Here is a 20,953-nt window from a genome sequence, read left to right as displayed (position 1 = left end):
ATCTAATAGCCACAGGTAACACAAACAGTACTGTGTATCTGATGTACGGTTCTCCTCTTTTAATAAATCCCTGAGTGTGACTCTAAAACGGCTTTTGGTTTTGTTGGATGCTGTGTTTTTGTGTTTGTTCGAAATGATGAATGCTTTTAGCAGAAGGAGCTACTGAGGAATGAGGGCAACATGCAGAGGCTGTCTGCATGCTACACTGATTATATTGACCACAGCAGGGCTTTCCCTGCAGAACACACCGCTGAGTTCCCTCTCGCTCTCTGATTCTCTATACCACCCGATGCAGTATTTGTATTCTTTCCAGTCTCCTGCTTTCCCATTAACTGTTAGCAGCACACAATTTATAGTCATCTCCGCAGCACCCATATCAAGCCATCTAACCACGGTTGTGTGTGTTTTTGGCCACTCCATTCTGATATAAATGTAAGGATTATCCTGGATGAACGAGGGATATTCAGCATATAAATTATAGCTGACAGATCGATTGTTGGCTTATGGCCACAATGGTAGAAAGTCAGCCCACTCTGGGAGGAGATATACGGCTAGAACATGCTTCTATAAGATACAGATCAACAACAATGAAACACTTCAGAGATGCAGAAAGAGAGATTTGTGAGAAGCTCCCAGAGGCTTGCACAAGCTCTCTGAGCAGGCAGCAGCTACACAGGGAAACACATAAAGGTATGGACATTGTATAGCATCACAAAAGCGAATCAAGAAACTAAGGCAAGGAATCTGGTGGCTATAGCTAAAAGATGTAAGATGGAGCAGGTCATATTCATCGATATAAATTGTATGACAGCTTTACTTTCCTTATTTAAAAGGTTCTTCTGTATTTTCTGGTTGTATGTGACACTGTCCCAGAGCCTGCACATTATACTTATGTGTGTTATTAGACACCTAAGGTTTCCTGTTTGAAGTTGGGGATTAGCAAGAGTCATTTCACTCATAGATGCTTAAGGTATTTCCCATTTGTAGCACACAGTTAGAGTAAGATTAGATGGAAAAGGCTCTGCTCAATAGAGGGATTGCTTAAAGAATCTGAGCACGAAGGAACTGGGGGAACTAATCCCCTCTTAATAAACAAATACATGAAAATGTAATCAAATCAACAACTAGCACATAAAGACGATGCTGCCGCTTGCATCAGCGAATGCATCGGTGTGAGAGAATCAGCAGAGTTACGGTCTGTTATAAAGCATGATTGAATGTTATTAGCCTAGAAGCTAATACATGAGCCACTGATAGGAAGGCAAGAATGAAGCAGCTGATGATAATCCTTTAAAGGAAGAAATACTGCTCAGTCTGAACTAACCCTATTCTCCTTTTACTACACAAATCCAGCAGGACTTTTAAAGGAAACTTTGCTGGAATCTTGGGGAAATTCATACAGGAAGATTTAAGAGCCTCCCACCTCCCGTATACTAAAACAGTCCACAAGGCATGTTGACTTTCTGCACTTTACAGCTTTTCATGATCCATTCTGTTTCCCCTGATGTTCCTCCAAACACATTCACTTTGCCTGATACTGTATATCATACATACATGTCATGTAAACCAGTGATTTGGGAAACAGCTGCACTTGTGGACTGTGTTAAATAAACAGGGGAATAGCAAGTGATTGAGGATCAGAGGGAGGGAGACATTAACAGACTGTTAAGCTGTTAACCTGGAAAGAAATGGAGGACATATCAGCTCCGTTCTGTATTTACAGTATGATGTATTGTTCCCCACAGGAGAAGAAAACACACTAAGGGGAGACTCTATATCTCTTTATTTATTTATTTAAAGGACAGTGCACATGAATCCACATTGCTGTAAATGAGCCAGTATTAGCTAGCAGGCTAATTTTCAACTGTTGTCCTTGGCAAGATGTTAAATGACCACAACAAGACTAGAGAAATAAAAACATAATTAAATATACAGCAGACAACATCAGTACAACAATAAATAAATAGCAGTACAACAATAAATAGGAACAAACAAACATGCAAACAAATGAAATATCATCATACCTTGATACAGTTAAAAGTGTTCACATTTTTGATTGCTTAAAAGCCAGTTCTTATGATTGCGGTTAAATGTAAGATAGGAGGTGTTATTCCTTATCTGTATTGGTATTGTGTTCCAAAGTGTTGATGCCCTCACAGAGAAACAGTGTTTACCAAAGGAACTGGACCTAAGAGGGACTACACAGTCCCCTCTGAAGGCAGACCTTGTGGTTCTGCTGTTTGAATTGTTCTGCTGTATAAAAGTGCAGAGTGGTGGGGGTGCCTTGCCGTTTAGAATTTTAAAAACGAGACATGCGTCAGTGTGTTTTAAGATATTTTCTCAGCTGAGCAGGTTATGTTTGTCCAGGATTTTGCAATGGTGGTATAGCTTAGGTTTTCTGTCCAAAACTTTGAGAGCTTGTTTGTGAAGTGATAGGATAGGCCTTAATGTTGTGCATCACCTCTGTGATGCAAACCTCTATGGAGAACCTTGAACTGACATGATATAACGATATTCAGTGTTTTTTAACAAGCAAAGACAGTCCATCCATTACAACGAAATAAAGAACCACAGCAATAGTCAATGACTGAAGGACCTGCTATTCTTAGCTGCCGTTGGCCGGATCAACAGTTCACCAGTTCAGCTCTGATGCCTACTGTACCTCCGACCTTGTTGTTCATTAATGCATGAAGCTGCTCTCCCTGCAGCCCTTATGCCCACCACCCCTTCCCAATACTAACTCTGCATTAAAGGCAAGAGAGAGCAGCGCTAGGTGTATAATGATGCTCCCCCTACCTCAACTGTGAGCCTGACTCTCCTCCAGAGGCCAAATCATCTGAGTAATTACTATAGGTACCAGGGACCTGTGGGAATGGGAACATGTGGGCTCCCTTTTCTGCTTCTGCGGTTAAACAGCCTTTTTTCTGAATTACTAAGACATAAATAAATACATCGTTTTAAAAAGCATGATGTATGTCTAATTGCATTTAGGTCGGTTTTAATCCATAAATGATGACGAATTATGCTTTCTTATATCACTTCTGTTTGGAGGGATTTGAGTTCATAGTGATGTTGCCTTCTAGGCTAACAGTGACCAATGTTCAAATGATGAATTGCATTTGTTGTAGAATACGTGTTGCCAATAATCTTACTCAAATAAGAATATTATACTAAAGGTATTTCACACCTAAATGCATTAAAAGAACCTGAGATGCTCCTGATGCCCCACCTTCAACGTGTATATCCTTCCGTAAAAAATCCATGAAACTGTGAAAGAGATTCCTCTCATGGCACATTTGCAATCAACACCAATAAAACATGTTCACACAAAGCCATCTGTTGCCTGTAGCCTACCCCCCCCCACACACACACACACGCTTATACAAACGTGAGACACATGAAGAAGTGTCACAATTCTGTTGATGAATTAATATGTATGCACTTCTTATGTAACAACCAAAATCATTGTTATCCTACTATTTCAATTCTCAGTTTTTCACTTTCTCCAATAGTTTGAGGAGATTAGCAAAACAATTTAAATATTTGACTCATCTGTAATCTCATACTAAAAATGAATTTGAATATAAAAATATCCTGTTTTTTCCCCTAATGGGCAGAATATTTGAGAGCTTCAACGGAAAAACGGCCAAAGAATAAGAAATGAATGGGGAGGGGGAGCTATGTAAAACCCAAATCCAAGGGACTCGTAGCTTTTGAAAAGACTCTCTTGGTTTCACATCACCGAGTTCTGAATAAGCCGCTCCTTTCTTTTCTTTCATGCACTTGCACTTTCATTTTCATACTGATACAAACTGAGGCAGCCCTCACATAGAGCTCCTTGGAGCTTTCACATATACTGTAAGAGTCTTCTGTGTCCATACCGCTGATGATACAGCCTCTAACAAGGGAATCTAAAGCCCGGGCACTGCCGCAGATTGGTCCTCTCAAGGATTTCCTTTTTCCAAAAGGACCACTCAAGTGATGTGGCAAGTCAATTTGACAATCATGAAAGGTAGCGCTAACAAGTGCAGACTCCAGATAAAGAAAGGCTGCAGTGAGAGACTCAGTGAAGAAAGGGACGGGAACCAGCTCCAAAGGAAACCAGCCGACCATGAAATGCCAAACCTTTACACTGGAGAGATGGTAGGAGTCTGTCAGCAGGACAGGAAAACAACAACAAAATCCACACAGGAGAGTGAAAGTAAAACATAATTTCATCATTATGTAACTAAACTTTACAATCCAAAACTTCCTTGTTTGCCTGTCAGGGGATTTTAAATCACAGTCCCTGCAGAATAATTAAAGTTTTTATGTTTGTTCTCATTTCTTATTTGTCTGGTTTTGAATTATATTACAGCTTTCTAAAGACTTCCATGCGTCGTGTCTCCCCGATCTTCTACAACAAGCCAAAATAAAGTCCTCTCCCCTCATTTCATTTCAGAAGAAAGGCCTGATCCAGGGAGGAGCCTGGAGGATAAATTAGCGGGGAGTTTATTGGCTCGGATACAAAAGGAGCAGATTAAAAAAGGGTTGAGATGATTGAACTCCCCTTTATTCGGCGGTGTGTCCTTTGTGCCAGGCCGACAGTCACTTTGAGGCTATCTCTGTCATTGGAGCCGCACGCTGCGCCTCGGGTGCCGCGCACAAAGGAATATGATGCACTACCAGGCCTTCAATGGGCTTTCCATCTATGGGGCACACTTCCTTTAATTCACCTCATCTGTTAAAAAAATGGAGTGTCACCCATTATCAAAACCCCTCATCGCAGTAAAAGCCCCAGTAATGTATTATTGTGACAGAATAACAAGTGAACCACTGAATTCTATTTAAAGCATCTGAAAGGAGCGCACGTCAGAAAGGTTCTTGATCTGGTTAGTGGGCATCTGTTTTTAAACCAAGTGAAAGAAAGATGCAATTTGGTTTTTTGAAAAACATGCACCTGTTGTTTGAATAGCGATAAGGATTTGTTGTATGATTTACAATTGTACATGTAATACGGAGTTGGTGAAGCAAAGTCAATATTGTTTAAGCCTCCAACGTTATATTGATTTTAGAAATATTTTTCATTATATAAAAGACAAATGACACACCACTCTAGGAGGAAGATGGCCAATCAGTATTGAATCCTGCGATTCTCTCCAACTGATGAATGTCCAAGCGCTATCATCATCCCTTTTTGCAACCATTTCTTCTTTGTATTCTCTTTTTTTGGCTCCTGCCCCAGTATAAGCCATTACCACGAAATACATGTATTTTCATGAAAAATCTCATCCATGCTTCCGTCTAACTTGCTTGAATACACCTCGCTGTGAAAGTGTGCTAGCAGCGGGTGTTGTTGGGTTAGGGGTTAGAATAAACAAATCAAATATAGCCAATTCGAACACTGATGGTCTCCTTTGCCAAGTAATATAGAGGCATCAGTAGTACATTGAGACTGCTTCATAACCAATTAAAAAAATCCTTGAAGTAACTTGAATACAAAATAACTTGGTTTCAGGCAAATGAGGCCATAATGAGACATTTTCCCTTAAAAAAGGCTGTTTTTCACAGCGTTTCCAGACAAACTACCAACTCCAAAGCACGCTGCATTAATATAACCTTCAAATTAGTTACTGAAGATGTAAGTGCACTACAATCAAATACCTTTAATGGATGGAAAAGGTTGAGTGCCAGAGCCCTGCTTGCTAAAGAAAAGAGTGATAATGGGAGGAATGGTTGTATCTTACTCACAGAGGAGAATAAAAGAGGCAGGAAGAAGGGGGAGGAGGAGATGAAGAAGGATGAAGACCATCTTACAAGGCTGCCATTACCGGAGTAAATCACACACTAAGGAGCAGAAAGAGACCTTTGGGTGGGTGGCTGGATAGTCGAGGTCTGATCAGAGCCTCCATTAGCACAGAAATAAGCTGCAAATGGAGCAGGGGAAGTGAGGAGCAGGGTAAACTGTACTAAAGAACACTTTGACCTGACCTGCTCAACAAGACCCACTTCACAGCACTTCTACTTGGATTAGTCATGTCCAACACTTCATGATTAAGGTCTCTGAATTAACATGATCAAAGCAACAAACACCGCTTCAAAAACGGCCTTTAAGATCGCTTGAATTCCAATTAGCAGTAGCGTTTATCAAAAATAACGTCGGTCTAGCAATGAACACTTGAAGTTGAGTTTTCACAGCAACAACTGTCAGTTTATTACAGAGAAACCCAACCATCAGTTATCAACTTCTATGATTCAAAAAGTAGAGTAACTAGAGTACATACGTAGATTTCATTCTTAATCTGAAATGTATCATTATGCTTTATGTGCCATTTTGTAATATCTAATGTTTGTTTTTCAAATCGAGAGAATTATAGCTTCTTTGTGTGTTGTGCAGACAGATGGATCCATAGATTCATTAATTCATAATCCCTGCTGTGCCTCTCCTTAACAATATCCATAGGATTCTAGGTCAATCTTCCTTAAATTAATTCATTTTCCAGGCTTAAGTCAAGCCGTGATTAAGCATTTGAGAATTCCTATGGAATACCAGAGCATACAGTAAGAGAGGAAGCCCCTCCAAACCTCCAGGGTAATAAAGGAAGGAACGGATGGTAAATCCCTGCTCTGCGCTCTGAGGATTAGGAACATGAGGACAGCAGCAGAAGAAGAGACGGTGATTCTGATGGATACACCTGTCTGAGAACGGGGCAGCACTCCCTATGTTCCTCTAGCTCACATGTGTCAAACTCAAGGCCCGGGGGCCAAATCAGGTCCGTGGTAGATTTGATTTCGGCCCACAGGATCATTTTGAATTACTATTAGATCTGGCCCGCCGGTATATTGCACGCACACCTGCACTTTTTTTCTTGAGACAACAGGGCATGTTTGTTTTTTTCTTTGAGGGAAATTGTTTTTTTGAAACTGTTGTTGGCCTGTGGAAAAATATAATCATAAGAAATGACTCCGGAAAAGCTGCAGATAGAGCCATAAGAAATGAATGCAACTGATTATTTAATGTTTAATGTTGTTTTTATAGGCAATAATTTAAGCTTTGTTAGTTCCAGGTTTAATATGTGCAATAAGTTCTTTTTAATAAGTTTTGCAATAAACATTGAACCAGTCCGGCCCTCGACTAGTACCCATTTTTTTATTTTGGCCCACTGTGTATTTGAGTTTGACACCCCTGCTCTAGCTGATTGATTTGAATGACCGAGAGAGGAAAGGCGGAGGAATGAGACTAAAAAGCCTCCGGGGAGGGTCTTATCACCCGTTGGCTGTCCAACCCACAGAAGAACTAGCTTATTTTGAACAGTCAATAAGAGTGGTTGAACACATAATGAAACAGCTGCTCATCAAATGTCCCAACTCTTGTCAAAAACAGCTCTGATTACTTTACAATGACTTTATTGTTAACATAATGCTTATTGTATTTGTCACAACATTTCTTAACCAATCACAAACATTCTCATAAATACATATCAAAAGATTGTGAAGTTAAATTGTATTCTGAAATAGCACGAAAGCAGACCATATGAACTATGTGTTCCTCCTGAATGATGTCCTCTAATGTAAATGCATTTTTTTTTAAGGAATTAAACTCATTTAGCCTGATGCATTTAGCCGGATGGATAGAAATCTGTCTGGATGCATTTCAGCTTAATGGGATCCCTAACCTTCATTGAAATGTAATTATCCTAGTGCAAATGTGCTAAATAAGTCCCTTATTGAAAAAAATATGTCTTTCTGGCAGTTAAAATGTATCTACATCTTTATTGGAATCACTGTTTTTGTACTTAAAACACTAATATGGAAATTAATATGTCAAGGCCACAACAAAGGCCCTTATGTATAAACATAATCAAGCACATTTCCAAACATGCTCAGATATCTTGGCAAGAGAATACAATTGAAAATTAGAATAGAAAATAATATATTGAAATAGAATAGGAAACAATTTAATAGAATAGAATATAAAACATTAAAATAGAATAGAATAGCACTTACTGATGTGTACAGATGACCCTCCCCGTTCATGGCGATGTATAACCCTGTCTTCACGGACTGAATGGCGACAACTCGGAGGCCCACAGGAATAAGGTTGAACAAAGCTGAAAAACACACGTGAACAGGCAAACACGCAAATACGTAAAAATATCACCAAACATTACCATAAAAATACCTAACCATTAATCTAACATTAAAGACACTTTAACATTGTTATGTAATTCATCATCTGAACGCAAGCTGCTTGTTAATGCTCTTCAAGGCTTAGATAATACAAATGCTATAGATAATCTATTACTGTAAGATGAATTGAAGCATGGATGATGAACGTGACTAGCCTAGCATAGCCGCGGCCACCCGGAGCTACCTGAGAAGTAGCTGTAATTGTTGCCACCACTGGTGCGTGTCAGACCTAATAGGCATTTTGTTGTTTTAGCAGAGTCCTTGGGACTGGAAGGTATGGATATGGTTTGTAGTGGGGACAAAAAAAAAGTCCTGGCCTTTTCTGTGACATTAGGTGTGTGTGTATAGGAGACTCTGCTGACCCTGTAAGTGATTGATATTGGCAGGTTTGGAGGCTTGGGGAAGGCTGAGAGAGCTACTGCGTGACCATTGTTTTTTGTTGGCTCTCTGCCAATTTAAAAAAAAGTCAAATTCAATGTGGAGCAGTCTGTGCCAACGCTTGATTTGATCTTGTAGTTTTAGTGATATGATTTGTCTCTTGTTTGTTTTTCCATCTCTTTCAATAAGTCAGAATCAGATGTGACATCTGCCAAATCTCCTCATGCTGACAGGAGTAAGTGACACAATGTGGAGTGTCAGGCTAACGTTAGCACCAAGCACTGGAATCAAATTAACCACCTAGCCTGGAGCACTAGAGGAGCTGTGCCAGAACAAGCTAATAATACCCCTTTCTGCCTGTTAAGCCGACTGTTTCCTGGTCCACTTTCCCTCTCAGAGGAGGAGGGTAAATCTGTGTGATATTATAGCTGCCACTTAAGAAGACTCTTTGGCTCCGAAGGCTGACAAATGAGCCTTGCACCTAAAAGGATACATCTAGGAAGTTAGCAATGTCAAGCCTTTGTGCTCAAGGATCCCATACAGATTCAAAGTAACTTTTCCAAAGTATCCTCTGCTAGAAATTCTTCTAAACTTTCTTGACGCCTGAAATGTTTTTGATCAACTGTAGAAGCCAAACAGACACTCAGATGGTACTCACAGGAATTACTGCTGTCATCTTTGGTCCCATCAAGAGAGCCATCGGGGTTCATTTGCAAGTAGTATCCCTGCCTGCAATATAACCTTGTCACTATACCCTTGAGCTGGGGATCTGCAGGAGACAAAAGGGAGACAAAACAGACAAACATCAGTAATTAGTAGTTTGATGAAAAGCTCAAACCAACCAAATTCAATTCAATAGATTAACTTATTTCTTTAAAGGTCCCATGTCATGCTTTTCTGGTTATTACCCGTCCCCTTGTGTGTTATGTAGCTTCTTATGCATGTAAATGTTCTGCAGAGTCACACACCCTCAAAGTACACCCTGAGTAAAACACAGAAAAGACCTGTCTATGCTGCCCCATAACGCCTCGTTGGAGATTTCTCTTTTTCTTCCTGGGTACAGTGACGTGATTTGGGTATAGTGACGTAACGTATCGGCTACGCGGAGTGGTCCAAATGGACCAATCCGCGCACTTCCTCACACACACACACTCAATCTTTTCTCAGCTGCTGCTCCGCCAATTTCTCCTCCCTGAGACGGCGGGATGCGGCGAGGCTGTGAGCACACACACAAACTCCCAGCCAGGCTGCGGGTGTGTGTGTGTGTGTGTGCTCGGGCTGGTTTCGGGCTGGGTTTCGCTGTGTCTCGCTGTCTCGCAGACGGCCACTGGGCTCACAGGGAGGGGGGGGGCAGGAGCTCCAACAAGCCGTTTAGGACAGAGAGTGAATTCACACACTATACAGAGATGCTGTGTGAGAAACCAATGTGAAAATCTATTTTAGTAGACCTCAACAATGGAATTATGATCAGTAGAAATAGCCATGACATGGGACCTTTATTATAACATTATCATCGGTAAGAGGTTTTCAGAGAGATGTGGCAGAAGAACGCCATGAAATACAGTGCAGAACTATGTTACAGTGACTCCTGTGTATATCAGAGGCAAATCTCACTGCCAACTTTCTGGGCACAAAAGCCCTGCCCTGCTCAGAGATAGGCCATCCAATTATAGGCAGCAGAATTAATCTGCAGTCGCCCGACTCCCATAATGAACCCAACAGAACCCTCTCTGGGTCCTTAGAGTGTTAGATGAGAAAAAGCGTCTGGGCTCTGTCCCTCCCATATGACCCAACAGGGGAATTAGCCAAAAAGCTACAGTAAAAACATCACTGCTGCAGTTTAATTCCACTGCAGCTCAACCAGAATTGTTGCAATTTGGTTGGCATTTTGTGGATGTGTACTAACACAGTATTACAAAAAATGGATTCAAAAATGGAAGACATAAAAGGAAAATGTTTAATAATTCTGCCAGTCTATGCAGGGACAGTGGGATGTCTCTGGAAAAGTATAGCTTGTGCTCAAAGCGCTGCAACAGTATTATTTTCCTTTGGGTGTACGTGTGCATGTAGCGCATGTTTGAATGTTTACCATCAGCCCTAGTCTTATTATAGACACAGCCATCACACTAGATTTCATTCCAAGAAAACCCTGGGGAGGAAGACAATCAACTTCACCTGAGCCTAAATCTGCTTCTTGCAAGCAACTGTGTGTGTGTGTGTGTGTGTGTGTGTGTGTGTGTGTGTGTGTGTGTGTGTGTGTGTGTGTGTGTGTGTGTGTGTGTGTGTGGTGTGTGTGTGGTACAGAGAGAGAGAGAGAAGAGAGAGAGAGAGAGGAGAGAGAGAGAGAGAGAGAGAGAGAGAGAGAGAGAGAGAGAGAGAGAGAGAGAGAAATAAGCGAGCATGGCCACAGAGGAGAACTCAAGAGGTTGCTGAGGGCAGAGAACGGTTGTTTTTTTCTGTCCGTGTACCGCTCGGGGCAGTCTCTCCTGAAATGGCTCTGCTGGGTGATGGCATTATGTCGCTTTAAGACCTTTGCCTGCTGCCTGAAAAGGGAAGAAATTGCCTTTCTGCCGGTATTTCCGAGAAATACCGCTCTAACGGCATTCAACAGCGCTGCTTTGTTGCCTCACGAGAACAATGAAAAGGTGGCTGAGGCAGAATATGTGTCAGAGTTAGTCTGAGCCGCATTGAGCAGGATGACAGGAGGATGACAGTATCCTCCTGGGCCATAATAGTTCTCAGATGTATGGCAAGAAAAATGTCAATGTAAGGACATCATGTTTTCTCTGTGTTTAATTCATGGTGAACTCTGAGCCCAATGCGGAACCAGTAAATGTCTTGTTTTGTTCAACAGCCCAAACTAATTATATTCAATCTAGAAATGTGAGAAATCCTGACAGGGACTAGATCCAAGACATGTGTGTTTGATCAATTACATAACAAAACTCCTGATTGGCTTTCATGATGATGTTTAGTTGACAATTTGTGGATTTAATATAACCCATAAACAAACATTTAAAAGGAATAGAAAACAAGATTATATTAATAAAAGTACATGTGGGTTCATGTTGGGAGTTTTTAAACTGTGCAATCATTTTCATTATTTTCTTTCTGTGCAGTAATATTTTAATCTGCAAATAATTTCATTTCTGTTCTTCATATGTCAGACACCATCTTGCCTTAAAGAGATGTAGCCTACCAAGAAAGTGAGAGTTGGAGAAAAAGAACTGAATTCAAATGCACAACCATTGCTGTATCATCATCAAGACCAACCACTTCTTTATAATAACTATTTAACTTCAAGCCACTAACTATGTACTGTAAAGAGAGGAGCATCATAACAATGGAAATAACTAAATTCCTTAATTCATCAAGTTTAGGAGGGCAGAGACCACACAGTATATAACCTCAATTTAAAACCCCAATTCTAACATGAAAACACCGTCACATACACAAAAACACGCCCATGGCATGCAACTTTACACACACATTTTCTCATAGATTTTCGATGACTAGAATTCTCTTGTGTGGAGACACACAATTGGCTAACCTGCGATCGATTAAGGACTTTGATCAGCAGCTTTTAAACAATGTGTGGCACTGAGATTGATCCTGAACACAGATCCGTGGGGGGCAATCTGTTATAATTAAAACTGCAGAACTGGTCACTGGCTGTGTGAATACCGTGTGTGTGTGTGTGTGTGTGTGTGTGTGTGTGTGTGTGTGTGTGTGTGTGTGTGTGTGTGTGTGTGTGTGTGTGTGTGTGTGTGTGTCTGTGTATACTGACTTGCTCTCCCTATGGAACACAGCCAACAAACCATGATTTATAGCATGTTGTAGGAGCCAAGTTTACCTACAAACTCACACACACACACACACACACACACACACACACACACACACACACACACACACACACACACACACACACACACACACACACACACACACACACACACACACACACACACACACACACATTTCCCTGAGGTTTCGAGCTACAATATTTCTGAACTGAACTCTGTAACAACTTGGCTAATTTATCAAATTGAAGAAAATACAATTTTAAAGACATAACATAACAAAATAATCTATGAAATATATTTTAGTAATACAAGGGCAATTGTTGATAAATAATCAGGTATATAATATACTAAAGTATTATCTAACTCAGAGGTGTCTGAATGAATGCATCTTGAATTGAATCGTGACCTCAAATACTCAGCACATCATTTATGACTAACGGTTTCACGTCAGATATATATGCTTGAGAATACATTCATGTGACTAATGGCTTTTGTAAAGCTGGCCAATCATTGATGCAATTCGTGTTGAAGGTCAAACTCACTCATGGACAATTGATCAAATGTTTCCTGATGGATTTGAGGTAATTTATTTTCATGCCAACCAGAGTCTATTGAAGGTTTCCCATTACTCACATCAGAGAGCCTGCCCTAATATATTGTGTATAAAATATTGTGTAAGATAAATGAGTAATAAGCCAGGCAGTTTATAAGATCGAAATGATAGAAACTGAATTGCCTTATAAAGTATGACAAAGAGAATATCATATAGGGAGAAAAGCACACAAAGATAAGAAGACAAATATGTCTGCAATGACACAGAATTGTTAGTTTGGTCAGACAAGCTTGATATAAATGTATGCTCTGTTAAGAAGAACTGCTTTGAAAATGTCTCTGTGGAATTCCCTAAGTCGAGAATGTCCTTGGCTCACTCGCCTTCTTTCTTCTGCTACTCATTGTCTTTTTGTCTGCATCTTGTTCCCTCGCCTGTCTGTCTGTCTGCCTGCCTGCCTGCCTGCCTGCCTGTGTAATCCAGTGGCACATCCAGCCTCTAGTGCAGTTTGACTTCTACCCGTTTCACTTGTAGTAGTTTTTACAACAGAAGCACTGGATGCTTCTGGATGCTATGTATTAGTTTCTAGGGAAACAGAGTGGTTTGGCAGCAGCAGGGGGTTTCCTTGGTAAACAACAAACATCAAAACCTTAAGATCTCAAATCGGGTTGTTGAAGGTCCTCTCTGCATAACTATAACTGATACAGAAAGGTTTTTATTAAAATGTATTTTATTTTCATAAACGGCCCCCCTACAACCCCTTCCTTCCCTCACTCATTTTCTGTTCTGTCATTCCTCTGTTTGTGAGTGTTTATGCAAAAACACACACGTTAGGATCAGTTCAAAGCAAACACACACACTCACGGTCACAGCTGCAGCAGCAGTTGTAGACTGCTGTCAGCCCTGTCCTGTCTGACCCACTTTGGATGTTTCTAGAATAGGAGAAGGGCTTTTCCAGCATGCAAAGGACAAACCCATTCATGTTGCTTCTGTTGCCATGGAAAGGTAGAAGCAAGGGGAAGATACAACGCCTTTCCAATCCTCTCATATCAACAACATCTCTGACATCTCAACAATTACTCATCTGATACAGTCAGACGCTGACGCACTGCTGTGTACCGTAAACACACCCCTGAATAAACAGCCGCGATGCAGGAAGGCATTTATCTCAAATAGGTCTCTAGATCATGTAAACTAATCTAATGATCCGATCTATGTAACATGATCTGATGATCTATGGATCTAATCTAGTGAGATAATTAGAGCCAGAGCAGTGAGATGATGGGCTAGCCCCAGCTGTATGTGCCCACAGCTCACCGTTTGAGTGTAATAGGATTTACAACTCAGATCTAATCCCTTAAAACTCTGTGATCACTGGCTCTGCATCTGCTATCAAAATGAATGGAGGATTCCAAATTAAAGCCGATATGACGGAGAAAACACAAGGCGCTCCAAGCATATTCCCTCAAGTGCTGGAGGACTGGAAACCACATCTGTGCATTCTAATGAACGCCACAGAAAACACTTCATTTTTTTAAGTGTGTTGTATATCTAGGTCTGAAGAGCTTGTCATAATAAAAGCATTTAAGATTAGGATGATTAATATAGATTTGTGATGGTTTGGACACATTTTCTTTGAATTTCACCAGGCTTGAAAACACAATTTGTGTCACTGCCAATCAATACAGCCCATAACAATAGCTAATCTGGCACATCTGACACTTTCAAATGTCTCAAGATGCCTGGAACACATACACCACTGGATGAGCAACAACTCCCTCCAACTGAATATCAGCAAATCAGAGGCCATTCTGATTGGAACACCACATCAAACACAAACAACTGATATGCCTCATATCAGCATCAATGGCCACTCCATTCCCCTCTCCCCACTTGTAACGAGCCTTGGTGTGAAACTGGACTCATCCCTTTCATTCCAAGCACACATAAAGACGGTCTGCCAAGCCTCATACTACCACCTGAGAAACATCTCCAAAATGCGACACTCCCTCACCAAACCGGATGCAGAAAAACTGGTCCATCACCTCCCGCATTGACTACTGCAATTCTCTGCTTGCAGGCATTCCAGCAAAAACCACTCAGAGACTACAATATTATGTACAAAGCTGTGCCGCCCAGATACTCACAAAAACACGCAAATCAGAGCACATCACCCCCATCCTTCACTCACTCCACTGGCTCCCTGTAACACCGGATTAACTACAAAGTCCTCATAATAAAGACCCCACTCATAAAGACCCCACTCATCCTCACCATGCTCTGTTCTCCCTGCTGCCCTCCGGCAAGAGGTTCCGCAGCATTAAGAGCAAAACAGCCAGATTCTGCAATAGCTTTTTCCCCCAAGCCATCAGACTGCTGAACAGCAAGTAGACCAGTAACACAGAGATTACATTACGCTGTGTAAAGAGCACATATTTTTTATATAGTATGTCTATTTTATTTATATGTATAGTAAGTCTTTATATTTTAAACGCACACTTTATCTTTAATTTTATCAGCACCACGTCACTATTATTTATTTATATGTACAATTTTAGCAAGTTTTTATATTGTCCTATTCCTGTAAGCCAGTACAACGAAATTCCGTTTTAATAGTACACTCTGTGTCTTGTTGAAATGACAATAAAGTATGTCTATGTCTATGTCTAATGGTCTTCAACGCCATCAACCACACTGGCCCCACCTACCTACAGGAACTGCTAACCAGAAAACATTCCCATACCTCACGCACACTCAGGTCAGACAGCTCCAATCTCCTGACTGTTCCGCAGACAAAACTGGTCACCATGGGAAACCATGCTTTCTCCTCCCTGGGTCCACGTCTGTGGAATCAGCTTCCAGAGAACATACGGACCTCGGCATCACTCTCAGTTTTTAGGAAATTCCTCAAGACCCACTTGTTCGACACCGCATTTTACTGACTGTCCTTTACTTTATTTATTTATTTTTAAACCTTTTATGCTCTTAACCTTTTATTTTGCCATATTTTATCCAATATGCTCCTTTAGATATATTTGTACTTGTTTTTCCTTATAGCTTTGTGAAGCACCTTGATATGACATTTGTCTTTAAAGTGTGCTATATAAATCAAATGTATTTATTATTATTATAATCTAGAGTCTCAGGAGATCAATAAGCAAAGCCAAAGGGAATACTGGTGTTAGAGACACTTCTACTCCCTCATCTCGACAGATGTCAGTGAAAATCTGAGTGTTACTTTGATATATAATCATAGTATTGAAGTTCTGTTCTCTGCAGGCTCAGCTGTCAAAGGGAAGTCAAATGCCTCTTTCACATGGGGTATGAAGACAACTTTGTATGTCTGCCTATGTGATCAATAATCATATATGATGTGTGGTACATTAGACTTTATTCGCTCACAAAAAGAAAACTCTTTCCTGGGGGCGATATTAAATCAAGCACACCCAAAAAGCCATTAGTCTTCCTAAGCTGTGTGCTCTTGTGATTCTACGGTGAATTAGAGAAAAGAAAGGGAAGAAGGAGAGAAGAAACGTGTGCAAAGAGGTGTGGAGGGGTGAGGAGAGAAACAGTGGTAAGTGCAGTATTTTCAAAGGAGCCCCCTGACAGAAAAGCCTGATATCACTCGGTAAAGATTTTTCCTAATTATCATTTGAGGGTAAAATTAATGGACTATATTCCCATTAGGCCTCTAACAACAAATAACTCAAAATTAAAGCATGAGAAAACAGAGAGGGTGCCCTGTTTTCTGACTACAGCTTAAAAAATGTGGATACAAAATACTCCCTTTAGAACGGCTTTCTCCATTATTTTTATTTTTATATAGTTGGGATTTGTTCTCATCTTGCAGACAGCAGGGTCATGCTTTTTAAAGCCTAACGACACAGTTGACCAACACTTGTGCTGGCACTGTTGCTGTGGATTAACATCACTATTCTGAGGCTCAGGGAGGCCATAAGTGGCTCTATAAAATGGCCGTTGCAGGTGTGATGTGCAAGTCAACTTGGCCTCCACATGTCTGACTCAGTATTCAATTTAAACCAGCTCCCAATTGTCCACAATTAAATGCTTAAATATTTATACACCACACTCAAAAAGGCCATCTTACAAAGCCTGATATTTGTTTGTCTTTTGCCCTGGCCAGACATTAATTCCCTGATCAAATGACAGCATGGTCTGTCGACACCTCAGCTGTGGGGCTGCTGAACGCTGGTAATCAAATGAAGAAATATATATACCACAATCCAATTCCAATGTGACAGAGGAGGACAGACAATTTGGCACAGATCAGATCCACACAAAGATCTTGAGATATGGACACACAGATCAGAACCTGCAATTCTGATGCAACCTGACTCTGACCCATGTCCAGATGTGCTGCAGTATGGATGATGTATACCATTTTAATCTGTGTAAACACTAGGTCAAGGGGCAATCATCATACTGTACTGTTCAAATTTAACATGAAAACAGAAAGTGTACATGAGAGGCTCGGCCATCAAAATGTCTCTCTTTGTGAACAGGATGAAAGACTAAACTCTGCTTTGAGATTCCTTTTTAAAAACAAATGTTAATTTGAATGCAAGATAGCCATTAAATAGTGCAACATTGTGTTTAATCCATTGGAGTCACAGTAAGTGTGCTGCAACAGGTTTGATACCTGATGATTCCAAGAGGAGCATACAGTCGCCTTACATTATTTACTAACAAGGACAAATCATTTGGGTAATTTATTTCCTAAATGAATTACCCTAATTTATTTTTGGAAGAAAAATAACGTTCACAGTTGGCACTGATTCCAGCAGAGAACTAATTGTTGGGAGTGCATTAGAACAATCCCAGGTTGCCACATTAGAGCAAATTTGTTCATGACATTTCCATAAGTGGAATGAATATCGGCTGGAGCAATAAGAGGCCATTGGCCTACGGATTCGTAAAATTATGCGAGAAAAGATTGAAAGGCATAATCCATTCCACCGGAGATACTGACATTTTTGCTTGCATATAAATTGGTTTTATTTCTGGGTTTTTATGATGTGCTTTGGTAGCCTATAAGCAGTTTAGAAAAACCTGCATGTGCTTCATAACGATCAGGCCCCTTTTTAGAATCGCCGAGTTGACAGCTCGGCAAGCCTGTCTAAAGCATTTGGTACAACTCGTCAGGAGCCGTGTGCTACCTGGAATGAATGCAAATCAGAGGCAGGTTGCTTTCAGTGGCCTAACACACACAACAGAATCCTCTCTCCCCCTCATTTCAACTTTTTACGCACGGAGGTGCAATTTGGCAATTTAATTAGCAATAAATGAGAATCATTCATTTCATTATCACCTTGTGTACTTTAACTACAGGAAGCAATGTGATTATGACAGTGAAAGGCCTAATTAGAGCTATCAACCAGTGGTTGAATGCACATGTTTACACTGAATGCACAACGCTGTGCCAACAAAGCAGGCAATCTGCACACTAAAGTTCCCAGACCTTGTCTCCGTAGTCTTCGTTTCCTGAGGCCGAAGATGCGCACTTTAGAGAAGATGTCGACCAGGTTCCCATTGCAGAGCCCCTTGTTCTTGTTGGGGCTCTTCCTCCGTCGGTTGGGCTGCGGCCGCTCTAAGTGCTGCTCCCGTGCCTGTCTCTTCTGTCTGATCAGGCCACTGGCGATAGCAGCAGCCATGGCTCAAAATGTCACAGCTGCTCAGGTCCAGTCTGAACAGGGGGCTCAGACTACACAAACAGCCGCCTCTCGGAGCTCGCAGCCCGGGTCACAGTCCCATGGTGGCGGCTGAGTGGTCCGTTCCGTGAAGTCAAATGTCAAATATATATATATATTTTAGGAGCTGGTCTTCTGGATTCGTCCAAATACTACATTGTCATTGCTATATTAAAACAGATGACATCGTCGAAAGATTCTTGGACATGATGGAAAAAAATGAGATCAGTTCATGCGTAATTCCATACATGCATCAATAAACATAGTCTTGAGGAAGAGCTACGCCAAACTCACGCGGACGGAGATTTCAGAGGATCATTCATACCTGCACAAAGTGATGTTTTTGTTCATTGTCTGTGACATGTTCAGCAGCATCGCCTCCTTAAATGTCCACTACCGGCTGCAGCGTCCTTACAGCACAGCACCCACTATTTCCTCTTTTACCCCTCCGTTTTTTCCTCCTTCTTGCAGACGAGGTTGCTCTATCAGAAGTCGCTCTTTGGGGTGCCGGTGGGGACGCCTGTGCATGTGCGCCGACAGCAAACACAGACGCCTCATGCGAAGATCACCACCCGAGTGCAGGCACAGCAGCACCGGGCGATGCGAACTTCAAGTTTGCAAGAAGCTATCCGCGACAGCGACCCTGCGGTGACTGATCATTAGTCACACACTTAGAGATGGAAAGAAATACGCAACCGTAGTAAAAAAAAATTGATGCAGCAGCATAAATCAATGCAAACTTGTATTCCAGCTACCTCCGGTCTGCAGGATTCTCAAAACATGTTGTCTTTACAGTATTCCATACTCACAACAGGGTGCGATAGGAACTGAGGAGAAGAATAAAACATCTCCAAAGCTGATCTGAATCCAGTGGAGATGACGTCTGCATTGTGTGACAAGCTGCAACTTAACCCCCCCGGTGATCAGCAGACAGTTCGACGCACCATGGGTTTTCCATCAGAGCCCAAGGCGGGAGATGGCATGTATGGCGATCGGTGCGTAAAGGGAATAGGGAAAGTAACGCCAGTGCGATTTCCCACGCTCAGAGGGAAGAAAGCTGAAAGGAAGCAGTAGTCACTCGACTCGCTTGAGTCTTTATACCCCCCGATCAACAAATCCTCCCCATCAACAAGTCCTAATCACTCGTTAGTATACGCCTGAGTGTGGCGGTGCCCTCCCTCACCGAGCCCCTGCTTGAAGGGGAATGAGCAGCAGGGTTTTGATGCTGACGTTAGATGGCGAGATGTTATCCTTGAATGCTTCAGTTTGGGCTCTTCAGCTTTAAAATAAGGCAGATGCAACTAAACACTCTTTGCTAAATACCTGGAATTCCCTTTAAAATGTACTAGCCAATATATATATATTTTTTAAATCAAGTAGATTCACTTTGTGATCTCATAACGGTAAATAACATTAACTGCACACGTGGAACACAAGCATATATTATATTGTTTTAATTGCAAGTCTTTAAGGCTGTGAGCTACGTTTGCAATGTGTTTTCAGCACCAGGGACAGAGCAGCATTGCACAATGATGGAGGAAAACGTTTCCTTAAATCGGTCAATATAATCTTTACTTGTACGACCACCAGAGACTGCAGGATATCTCATATACCACAAGCATCTGGATATCCACTTAATGCTCCACTCCAAATTATTTCTCTATATTAAAATAATGAATTAGACGTGTTGCTGAAAACCGCAAAAGCCAATGAAAGACAAAATATGTCATCCTTTTTCTTGTTTTGGGATTAATATCATCCGAGTCTCAATCACAGGCACGGAAATTGAAACTCAAGAGAGCCATCTGCTGTTTGTGGCTATAATTAAACATTTAGGCTCATAGGGGAGTGGAGCGCTTTAGTGCACCCCTGTGCGTCCATTCTGCAGCACCTGTTGCTATGATTGAATATATAATGGGTTAAACTGGCTGGCCGATGCACAACTACAGAGGGTTCATTCACACACATTTTTTTTGCAATGCAGCAACAACGTCAATATATATATATATTTTAAAAAAAAACGTAAAGTAAGTTATCCCCAGCTGAAAGGAACTATGACGTATAGGCAATCGTGAACTCTCCACTGCCTATGGAAGCACACATGACTTTATGTCCCGCGTGCACAGCCTGCAGTCCCGCGCTACAGCAGACACACTGCAGTTAGCGCTCCCACCAGCAGTGGACACTGTCAGCTCAACAATGGTCCCTCAGCCCCAAGACCCTTCAGAACAGCACCGTCACAGCACCGCCTCTCCACCGGATAGGGTTACTATTTTCACTCACATTGATAATCAATCTTCTTCAGTTAACGCTATACAGAGGGGGAGCACTGGAATGTAAAT

The 20,953-nt window shown here is 41.3% G+C and overlaps 1 protein-coding gene across 6 annotated transcripts in view; it reads right to left on the bottom strand.

Moving 5' to 3' along the window:
• fgf14 (fibroblast growth factor 14) overlaps positions 1-20,953 on the bottom strand; it is a 103,591-nt gene that overhangs the window by 15,707 nt on the left and 66,931 nt on the right. For 4 of the 6 annotated variants that reach the window (XR_004568698.1, XM_034213554.1, XM_034213557.1 and 1 more), the window contains exons 2-3: positions 9,206-9,316; positions 7,987-8,090 (exon numbers count right to left, since the gene is read on the bottom strand). Coding sequence is in view for 5 of the 6 variants with exons in the window: in XM_034213554.1 (XP_034069445.1) it covers positions 7,987-8,090; positions 9,206-9,316 (215 nt within the window). In the remaining variant the exon portion in view is untranslated. Of the gene's footprint in view, positions 1-7,986; positions 8,091-9,205; positions 9,317-18,382; positions 19,801-20,953 lie in introns of those variants that run through there. The other 2 variants (XM_034213555.1, XM_034213558.1) reach the window with 2 other exon arrangements.

Source organism: Gymnodraco acuticeps, unplaced genomic scaffold, assembly GCF_902827175.1.
Source record: "Gymnodraco acuticeps unplaced genomic scaffold, fGymAcu1.1, whole genome shotgun sequence".
In the NCBI taxonomy this organism is placed as follows: domain Eukaryota; kingdom Metazoa; phylum Chordata; class Actinopteri; order Perciformes; family Bathydraconidae; genus Gymnodraco; species Gymnodraco acuticeps.
The sequence above is the reverse complement of the archived record's forward strand: the minus strand, read 5'-3'. Positions and strand labels throughout refer to the sequence as shown.